The sequence below is a fragment of the Kogia breviceps genome, chromosome 19, assembly GCF_026419965.1.
Source record: "Kogia breviceps isolate mKogBre1 chromosome 19, mKogBre1 haplotype 1, whole genome shotgun sequence".
In the NCBI taxonomy this organism is placed as follows: Eukaryota; Metazoa; Chordata; class Mammalia; order Artiodactyla; family Physeteridae; genus Kogia; species Kogia breviceps.
The window spans coordinates 13242593-13252993 of NC_081328.1; the positions used below are offsets into that span (position 1 = coordinate 13242593).

At 54.3% G+C, this 10401-nt stretch overlaps 2 protein-coding genes across 7 annotated transcripts in view; one reads left to right on the forward strand and one right to left on the reverse strand.

The window, feature by feature from the left end:
* Window positions 1–10347, forward strand: part of TLCD3A (TLC domain containing 3A) — a 33758-nt gene extending 23411 nt beyond the window's left edge. For 2 of the 6 annotated variants that reach the window (XM_059049070.2, XM_067021651.1), the window contains exons 5-6: window positions 328–638; window positions 3449–10347. In XM_059049070.2, the coding sequence (XP_058905053.1) occupies window positions 328–597 (270 nt within the window). In that variant the 3' untranslated portion in view covers window positions 598–638; window positions 3449–10347. Of the gene's footprint in view, window positions 1–327; window positions 2447–3448 lie in introns of those variants that run through there. The other 4 variants (XR_010838259.1, XM_067021652.1, XR_010838258.1 and 1 more) reach the window with 3 other exon arrangements.
* On the reverse strand, window positions 3319–9628 carry GEMIN4 (gem nuclear organelle associated protein 4). The gene is made up of 2 exons (XM_059049035.2): window positions 9428–9628; window positions 3319–6676 (listed from the first exon to the last, which is right to left on the reverse strand). The coding sequence occupies exons 1-2, from the start codon at window positions 9435–9437 to the stop codon at window positions 3507–3509; spliced, it is 3180 nt and encodes a 1059-aa protein (XP_058905018.1). The 5' UTR covers window positions 9438–9628; the 3' UTR covers window positions 3319–3506.
* Window positions 10348–10401: the final 54 nt, after the last annotated feature.

Below are 10401 nucleotides of genomic sequence, written 5' to 3' on the forward strand. Positions count from 1 at the left end.
GACGTAAAGGTCAGTTGGTCTTTCGAGCCAGTGGGACTGAAAAATTGTACATTTGATTCAAATTTGATCCAGTTCTGCATATATATTTTTCCTGGTCACAGACTTTCTCTAAGCCACCGTTGCCGTGCTCCTGTCAGCTGGGTGGCTTAGATCAAGTTTCACGTCACTGTTGGAAACAACACGAGGCTCTGTGCATATACAAACACGGCAGCGCTCAGTCATCTTTTCTACCAGTGTCGCAAAAGGAGACGCTCGGCCTGTCCGTTGTGGGACGCAGGCTGGTCCTTCCCTGAAAGTGACCCTGCGTTCCCCTTCCCTCTTTCGCAGCTAAAGCAGCAGCACACCCTGCTGTACAAGGTGAACGGAATCCTCACGCTGACCACCTTCTTCTTATGTCGGATCCTCCTTTTCCCCTTCATGTACTGGTCCTACGGGCAGCAGCAGGGGCTGAGCCTGCTCCAAGTGCCGTTCCACATTCCTTTCTACTGCAGCGTGGCCAACGCCTTCCTCATCGCTCCCCAGATCTACTGGTTCTCTCTGCTGTGCAAGAAGGCAGTCCGGCTCTTTGATGCGCCCCCAGCCAAAAAGGACGGCTGACCGCTCCACGAGTCCGGCAGCGAGGCCGCCTCCTCCACTCGGTATTCCTGGGCCCGACTGCAGACTGCGCCCTGCGTGGCTGCAGCCTTTCGGGTGCTGACAAGCAGGGGGCTTCGAGTGTCTCTAAAGAGTGTTTTCCCATCACCTCCCGCTTCTAACCTGCCCCGTTTGCAAAAGCACTTTTTTCTTAGTAACAACTATTGGATCCCGTCAGACCTCCACTGGCAGCGAGGTGGTTTTAATGCAGAGCCCAAGGATCCTTCCCTGGGTCTTATCTCAAGGGCTCTGGAGGTAGAAGCACGGGGTGTGCAGATAGGTGGACCAAGGTGATAAGGAGCTGGGCACCTGCCTGGTCCTCGTGTTGGTGGCTCCCCACCTTTCCAGCCACTCAGGGAGTATCCACACATACTGGGCCAGCAGAAGCAAGTGATGAGTTGGTTCTTTGCTTGTGATGTTGGCCTGGGCAAGTCGTTGTGGGGTAGGTAGTTTTTTTTACCGTTTACTAGATAACCCGTTGGTCCTTTGCCTCATCCTTTCATCCATGTGCCAACATTGAATCCTCCTGTCTACCGACTTCTGATCAGAAGTCTCACTGGCGGGGTGGGGTAGGTGGCAGGGATGGGAACCGGAAGCACCTGAGTAGGTAGGAAGGCCAATAGGTCAGCACCTCTGCAGGCTGACTTGGTTAGACCAGTGTCAAACTTGTGAGCTTGCTGTCAACAGTCACAGATACTATTCCCTTCTTAGCGTGTCCCTCAAGCCCAGCTTTCCACATATCCACACACACAGGATGCTCTTATTAAAAACTATAGGGGTAAAGTGAAACGATGGCCACCGAGCTACTCACTGGGTAACCCCTCTTGGACACTGTCCTTTTCCTATGAAGCAGAACGGACTGCTGTATTCCAAACCACGAGATGTCTCATCTAGACTGCCTCCTGATAAGCCAGAGCTTGTGGTCCAAAGCCTGTTCCTATCTGACTTACTGCCATTTAGCCACAGAAGGCTGGAGAGCAAGCGTGCAAGTCAGCCCTGGCCAAATTATGTTCTGTGGACTGACTCCTTCACCCACCATTTACAAATAGGATCCTCTGGTGCCAACACTAATCGTTCCTGAACGACAAGGATGGGTTTTAGAAACTGCTACCGTGAAGTTTTTTCCCCAAGCAGTAGTGAAAAACTAGATTTTTTAAAAGTGCCTTTTAATTCACTGTTGTCTGTGAGTCTGAGTGTGTAACAGCGTCTCAAATTTTGCCTATTTCAGTCTTTAATGGGTGCCATTTAAAAAACACAAAATGCTGTAATTTTTTTTTTTACCGTTTTGTTTACTATCAGTGTATCTCTATAAATCACCCCTGTGGTGACTAAACTGCACTAATCTTTTCCAACTTATTCTCATTTGTGAAATATATCCATGCCGACTTCTGGTAAGACCTGTTCCGTGACCAACTTGAATGGCTGCTGTGTGCTATTGTTTCTGTTCTGTGTTCTTCTCCGTGTAACTGGCAGAGGTGGGCTGTCGCAGGGGAAGGGGGTGTGTGAATGCCTTCGGCCTCCAGCAGAGCCTAGCTCATACCCCACTCTAACATGTTTCTGTAATTCACGGTGCCAAGAGTACACTGCAGAGTTCTAGAGTTCTAGCCCAGTGGTCACATAACTTTAGGCCCTTTCTTCTCTTCCCAAGTGAATCCCAACTAGGAGTCAGGAGGGTGGAAACCCAATTGTAGGCCACAGACAGAGCCAGCGCACTTTAGGGGGTGGGGTGGGGAGGGAACTTGAATACTGCCTCACTGTGATGGGGGGTATGGAGCTGTCCTTCCTTGCCTCCCAATTAAACACTTCACTAACGAGTCCTCATGGTTCTGGAATATATCCTGGGCACGCATTTGCACACACCGTTCCCCGCTCCCACATGTTCTTCAAAACCGTGACAACCGGGACCTCCCTGGTGGTGCAGTGGTTAAGACGCCACGCTCCCAGTGCAGGGGGCCCGGGTTCGATCCCTGGCCAGGGAACTAGAGCCCACACGCATGTCGCAACTGAGTTCACATGCCGCAACTAAAACAGCCGGCGAGTCACGACTAAGGAGCCCGTGAGCCACAACTGAGGAGCCCACCTGCCACACTAAGACCCGATAGATAGATAAATAAAACAAAACAGAAAAACAAACAAACCCACGACAACCCACCTCAGGCAGAAGATGATTACACCCATCCTTTAAACACGTCTCTGCTGTGGCTACCAGACAGTACCGGCGCAGCCCCTTTGAGGTCCCCTGAATGGAGAGTTCACACCGTGGGGCAGAAGTCCTCGGATTCAGAAGGGACCCATTTTCCTGAGGTCACTGACCTCCCGCCCACCCAACATTTAATGTTCTTGGGCCAACCCTCTCCTTTTACACTGGTTGCAGGCCTTGTGGGCACACAAATCACATGGCCAACTGGTAGCAGAAAAGAGTCCTTTTCCTAGTTCCTGCCCTTTCCAAGATACTGCGAAATGACTCTTAAAGAGAGTTTCAGTGCAACAGAACACACGTACCTTGGGATTTGTCCACCTGGGTGGTTTCACCTTTAGACTCATTTGCCAAATTCTAGGCTGGAGATGTCCAGTGATGAACATGTTCCTCCCAGCTTGACTTGATCTTCAAGACTGGCTGAGCCCAATTTCAGAGCGCACTGATGAGCCTAGACTATTGATAAGAAAGTCTCAAAAGAGGCAAGATAAAACTCAAAAGAGAATTTTATTACAATTTGTATGTTACAAATACCTAAGAAACCATTTTCTTTACAATGCTGTCAGATTTTGGGGCTTGTGTACAATTTCACATAACCGAAAAATTTGTGTTTTTCAGTTGTCGCCCCTGTAGACCCGGCCACGTTGAGGCCCAGCTGTTTTCTGACCCACGAAGGTCAGAAGTTGCTGATCTTCTGCAGGAGGGTTTGGCGCCGCTCCTCGGGGCTGATGTTCTCGGCGATGGACTTTAAGAAGTGCTGCTCGTTTACCCTCTGGAGCAAGGAGCTGACAGAAGGGTTGGTCTTGCTCAGGGTTTCGTAGCAGGTGAGGATCTCCAAGGCCAAAACATACAGGGGTTCACACACCTCCTGGTGGAGCATGGCCATGATGTGCAGAACGTGACAGAACACCTGGGTGTAAAAAAACAGGGCTTCCTGGGTCAGGTCCTGCTCTTGTCCTTGGGCCCGAGGGCCAAGTGACTGTATCAACCGAACAGAGTCCAGGAGGCTGGTCAGGCTGTTGCAGAGGAGCTTGACCACATGGCTCCAGCCTTCCACAGGGAGCCAGTTATGGCAACTCTGGCTGCAGAGAAACTGGAAAGCTCTCAGCAAGAGTACGGAGAGCTGGAGCTCCTGGGCAAAGGGCTTCAGGTTGAGCAGAGGGACAGACTGAATGTACTCCAGGCTGTAGGGCACATGCAGGAGCTGCTTCTCCAACAGTCTCCTGGTCAGCTGCTGAAGGCACTGCCACTCCTGGGGGCTGCACCACGGCATGACCTGCACCAGGGCCACCAGGAAGCCCTTGCTGAACAACGTGACCTCCTCAGGGTTGCCCACGTCCACCACCAGCAGGGCGAGCATCTGCTCAGAGATGCCGCTGGAGACGGAGGAGCACTCCATCCAGGCCAGGAGGCCTGTGCCGGGCCCATACCTGGGGTGGGCCTGGCAGGTCCACTTGTCCTCAGAAAGCTTACAGATCTCAAAGAGCGTGGCTGGCACCTCACACTTGAAGTGGCCCTCAAAGAAGCTCTTCAGTCTCAGGCCCACAGTCCAGTCCAGCTGCTCCAGCTTCCGGTGGAGCCAGGACAGGGACTTGACCCAGGCGTCCGGGGAGAAGGTCTCGGCGTTAGCCGACACCACCTCACAGAGGAGCTCCAGGATGTGGATCACCAGGTCCTTCCCGTCCAGGGGGAGGCAGCGCTGCTCCTTGGGGAGCTGCCAGTATCTGCTGAAGCCATCCAGGAGCTGGCACAGGCTGAAGATGAGGGGGAACGGAGAGCAGGTCTGCAGCCAGTACTCCTCTAGACATGTGTTTGCTTCCAGAGTCTGGATGAAGATCCTCAGACTGAGGTCCACCTCTTTGACATCGAGCATCAGGAAAGGCAGGACGAATTCCTTTAGCACCTCATCTGGCTCGAGAAGAGCAGCAACTGGAATCCCTTGGGGCTTCACAGGACTCACCAGGCATCTCAGGAGCTCCAGAAACTGCTTCTCTTCCCTGGGTGTAGAGAACTTCATCCAGACTGTTTCTTTGAGGCAGGACACCACGAACGTGGTGGACGGATTTGGACCCTGCTCTTCCGCGAACCTGAGGGCGGGGAAGGCGGTGAGAATCTGAGCCAGGAACCCGTGGGTGCCAAGGTTGAGCACGGCCATGCTGCACACTTTCTTCACCGTGCTCTCCGGGTGCAGGATGACTAGGCGGGCCACAGAAGCGATGGCCTTAGCCAAGCCCCGCTCAGAAGCGCTCTGCGCGAGCTGGTTAAAAGTCGTGTTGAGGTCTTCCTGAAACCCCTCCAAGTGACCCAACAACTTTTCAGAGAGGCCCTTGCGCCCCCAGGAGAGCAGGACGCCCGAGAGGACTTTATTTTTATCAGGCAGCGAGAGGTGTGCATGACACTCCAGGATCAAGTCGATGACCTGTTTGATCTGGGGTCTGGGGACGGCCCCGTCTGCCGCGCTTACGTCCACCACTGCTTCCAGCAGCCCTAACACCAGGCCGGGCTCCCGGAAGACAGCCCGGCTGCTGGCCAGGCAGGCCAGCCACTCATCCGAGAAGGCCCACTTCCTCTCAGAAGCGAAAATGTAGCACATTTCCATGTGCCGGTCCATCTTCTGCTCGATGATGGCCATGGCGATGGAGGCAGTGATGTCCTTCTTGAAGCCCTTGTCCTTCAGCACCGCGTTCGTGTCCCTCAGGAAGTCCCCCACGCACTCCGCCAGCTCAGAGGCCACCTGCCTCTCCTCCCTGCGCAGGCCAGTGGTGTCCAGGTAGAGCTTGAGGCTCTGGCTGAAGGAGGCCAGGCTGTCGCACAGCCGGTAGCTGCTGTAGCTCGTGCCCTGGCTGCCGCTGAGCGTGGCCCGCAGCCCCTCCCGCCACTCCCGCAGCAGGCTGCGCAGGAACTCGAACCCCGCGAGGATCGTCTCGCTCGGCAGCCTGGCCGCTGAGGTCAGGCTGATGTCCCTCTCTGCCTCCTTCACCTTCTCTGCCAGCGCCTGCTGGTGGTACGGGTTCTGGGCGTCCGAGTTCCACACGGAGATCACCGTGGCCAGTTTGTCTAGATACACAGTGGCGGACACTTTCTGGGGGTCGTCCTCCGTCAGTGCAAACACGGTCAGCATGTCAGCCAAGTTGGCCAAGGCACAGCACTTCATCCCGGGGCACAGGATCCTAGCCTGGATTTGCTTCAGCCCAGCGAGCAGCATGGCCAGCAGAGGCATGGTAGGACACACCTCTAGGTCGGACTTAAACCTCTTTGGAGGGTGGGAGAACTCATCTGAAGAGGACAGGTACTTAAGGGCCACTGCCCGGAACTGAGAGAGCAGGGGGTCCTGCTGATTGCCCTTGTGCTTCATCATTTCCCACCAGACGTCGAGGAAGAAAGCCACATCCTTCGGAGAAGTGTCGATAGTCACGTGCTCCAAAAAGCGCTCTAGTTCTGCACGGCAGACAGCGGTGGGCAAGGCCATCAGGAGCTGGATAAAGAGTCTGGAAGCTTCCAGGGACTTAAGCAGCTCAAAGAGGACCGTGTGATTGATGGTGGGAATCATGTTGCCCACGGAGAAGAACACATCTTCCTGCCACAGGGTTTCAGTGTCAGAAGGCGGGACAGGGTAGGGCTGCAGAGCCTTGGCCCAGATGATGATCAGAGCTTTCTTCTTCCAGGCGAAGGGCTGGGAGCAGGCCGTGGCAGAGGAGATCTCCCTCAGAGCCTCCACAATCGGCCGCCCGACATACTCCCAGTCAGACTTGGTCAATTCTGCCAGTGTTTTGGGGCGGAACAGCTGTTCGGCCAGCAAGAAGCCCCCATGCAGAACAGTCATTTCTTCACAGATGTTCAAAGGTCCTGCACAGACAGAAGTCCAATAGGATAGAATGTGGTGAAAAATGTTCCGAACAGCAAGCGGAGGTTAGAGGGAGAGGCAGCAGCTGGTCAGTGGTCTGTCATTATTAGGGTTAGAGATTAAAAGGGTTCTGAATGAAATCAGTGGGAGAAGGGGAAGAAGGGATGGTTCTAGGACCCGCTGCAGAGCTGAAGTCAAAGGATTAACCTGAGGAATAAAAAAGGACTCCCAAGCTCTCTAGCCTGGAATTGGAAAGACAACAGGCACTACTGCCAACAGGGAACACGAGAGATGCGCTTGGAAGGAACGCTGATACGTTTTGGTCATATGGAGTTTGAGGTAGAACATTAAGGTAGAAACGTCCTCCAGCAATGGAAACACAGGGCTGAAGCTCAGGAGGAAAGTCAACCTTGAAATGTGACTCAGGGAGGAGCCTGCCCAGAGGCAAGGCCCTCCAGCAAAGGATGGGCCAGCAGAAGATTTGGGGAAGAAGGGCTGGCTGAGAGAGAAAGAGAAAGCGCAAGGACAGCACCAGACTCCTGCGGCCACCAAGTGCATACTGCAGGACTTGACAATTGAGCTTCTAAGTAACGAAACAGACTAGGGAGGGCGTGGACCAGGACTGTCTGCACAGCAGCACTCAGACAAGCCCTGCTTCTTTTTTCTCTTAAAGCCTTGTCTTGGAAACAGATTTCAAACGTTCTGCCTTTTGGGGAAACAGTTCAATTCCCACAGCTCTTTCCATCAAAAAGAATAAGCTACTAATGGTCCTGGTTCTCTAGGAGAAGCGAAGAAGTAGATGGAAAAAAACACTGTACTAGATTCAGAAAAGTCCTTCTTCAGTGAGCCCTGAGTTGACACAGACTTAGCAAGAAAGGCATCTTGGGATGTTTAATTAGACATGGGTTTAACTCCTAGCTCAGCCATTTAACAGTGGTGTGATCTTGGACAGATTACTTCTCTGAACTTCCGTTCTGCACATGTGGGGAGAATACAGACTTCACATTATGACCGTGAAGATCAACTAATACATATAGTCAAGCCCTTGGCATTGGGTCCACACCCACTGTTGGCTCCCAATCCCATCTTCCAGGGCTGCTGAGGGTTAAGTAAGATATAACAATTAAGAATCAGGCTACAAAGAGCCTAAGTGCTCGATAAACCCTGGTTCTCCCAAACCTTTCCACTGTTGCCAGGACCAGAATCCTGTCCCTCCAGCGCAGAAACAGGTATATTTCCTTTTAGGTATATTTCCTTTGGCCCAGAAACTAAATAATTGTACAAACAACTGCTCACTCTTCAATGTTCCTGACTCCTCTCCCCTTTCCCAGGGCCCCTTAGTCCCTCACGCCCCCAAGAACACAGCTTCCCCATTTTCATGGGCCAGGAGACTATCCTGCCCCTTCCATCGGGAACAGCACTCCTGTGCAACACACTGGTGAAGGCAATCCATCTTGGTGCCCAGTGGCTGAGGCAGACTCCCAGGAAGAGCCAGGTTGCTCAGAGGTCTCCCTGGGGGTTCTGGCCCTTCTTCCTGGTTCAGGCTGCTCTCCCAGGGTCCCCCAAAGGCTCCCTTCTGACTCTGTAAATTTAATTTTATTGCTCTACCCGCTCAGCTGAGATGTTTGGCCCCCGAGACCCACCTTCCAGAGACAGTAAGTATATACTCATGCCACTTGAAGGAGTAAGTCCCAGAAGCAGTTAATGGCTGGGCGAATCCCAAGTGTTTTATCACGAATGGTTAACTGGCGCTTGTGAGGGCCCGCTCCTTATGTTTAAGCACTTACTCTGTACCAGGCACTGTGCTAGTTGGTACGCATATCTTTTCATCGTCAGATCAACCTTTTGAGGACCATTCCTGTTTTACAGATGGAAACATTAAGACTCAAAACAATTTGCTCAGGTTGTCGGAACTGCAAAGCGGTGGGCTGGGACAGAGATCACCACAGCTGCAGGGCTCCAAACTCTTCCAACTCTACCCTTCCACCACGGAAGAGCTGGCTGGGGACAGGGACCAGAACATTTCTCAACGGCCTACTAATACTGGCACATCTTGGGGAGCCTCACCCCGGCTGTCGCAGAACAGCCTCTTGGTCTTATGCCCTTAAGAGCACATCCAGCGGTGGGGAAGGCTGGGCAAGAAGCCGCCGATTTATACCCGCTCTCCCCTCCCTTCTCCCAGACCTCGCATCTGGAGAATCAAGACGCACGTGCCACCTCAGCTGCTGCAACCCGTGCCCACAACTGCTGGTCTGAAGAACGCTAGTCCTGCGCAAGGCACCGGACTCGACGCTGTACACACGTGATCTCAGTGAAAACTCCCCCAAACTCTGTGAGGCTGATACGGTATCGTCATCCCCGTTTATCCACGAGGACCTCAAGAGCGTCAGACGCTTGCTCAAGAACTCAGCAGACGCTCAATAAATGAGATCGTTGAGGATACGGGATTCCCCGGGGCGCCGCCGGAGCCCGCCTTCTACAAAGCACGTGCCCGAACCTGTCCACTCTCGCGAACGCTAACTTCACATCCGCTGGCCCCTTCACGTGGAAAGAGGCCTGGAGCCGGCAAGAGGCGAGCGGAAGAGCGGCGGGCTAGAGCCCGGCCCCCCGACCCCCGGTCTCCAGGACAACCCCGCCCTCCCAATATCCCCTCCCCGGCCCGAAGGTCTTCCTCAGCCCAGGCCCGCTCAGCACTGCCTGGTCGCCGGTTGCGGAACGCGGCCCACGCGAGCCCAGGAGAACCAGACACCCACCTAGATCCATGGCGGCGACGCTAGCTGCGGCGCGGGTCGCCCCTCCCCCGCCAGGCCGCGAGGGCGGCGCAAGCGTCACGGCACAATGGGCGGCCCTGGGGGGCGTGACAATGGGCGGCGCCTCGGCCCCCGCCCTCAGTCTCAGCTCGGGCTCTGCGCGGACCCCAGCGTATCTCCGCCGCTCCGCGCGCACGCGCAGTCCCACCTAAGCGTCCGCGGCGTCGGGACCGCCAGGCCCACAGCTCCCCCTATCGGCCCGAGGCCTGCAACTAGGCAAGAGGCAGGTACCCGCGCCTCCATCCCACGGCGTGCCCCCCCCCTCCCTCTCCCCGGGCCCCGGCCCCCAAACGACCGCCCCCTCCCAGCCCAGGCTCCGCTCGGCCGCGCGTGTCTGCAGTTCCCTGCTTCCTGGGCCCCAGTCTGTCCTACCTATAGCTCCGTCCCTGGCCCCGCATTCTCCCGCACCCAGTAATCCCTGGATTCCTCACGCCCCCGCCACAGTTCACCCTCACTGAATGCCCCTACCCAGGCTGCCTACTAACCCGCATGGACTCACCACTCCCTGAGAGGCTTCCTCCCCCGCAGCGGGTCTCTTCCCATCAACTCTTAACATAAATTCAGTGGCCGACGGGGAGTCCTCCTGGAAACTCTCTGACTCACAAGGACATTGTGGGACAGGTGAGATGGGCCTAAAGTCATATTAAGGAGCACTAAATGTCCCTGGCTTTGCTAATTCCACTCAGACGTCAGACAAACATGGATTTCATACTAACTTTACAGGCTAACCTAGGAGAACTCCGCAACACAGCCATTCTAAACCTCTCTGGGTTTAAACCCAAGAGATATTTGAACTTCAACTTAATATGCTAGGACCACAAACCCTCAAGTCGAAAAATAAAATGACTACTCTGAAAACACAACTCTGGAGAAACTGAGGAACTTCCCAACTTCATCTGTTTAAAAACACCACCTTG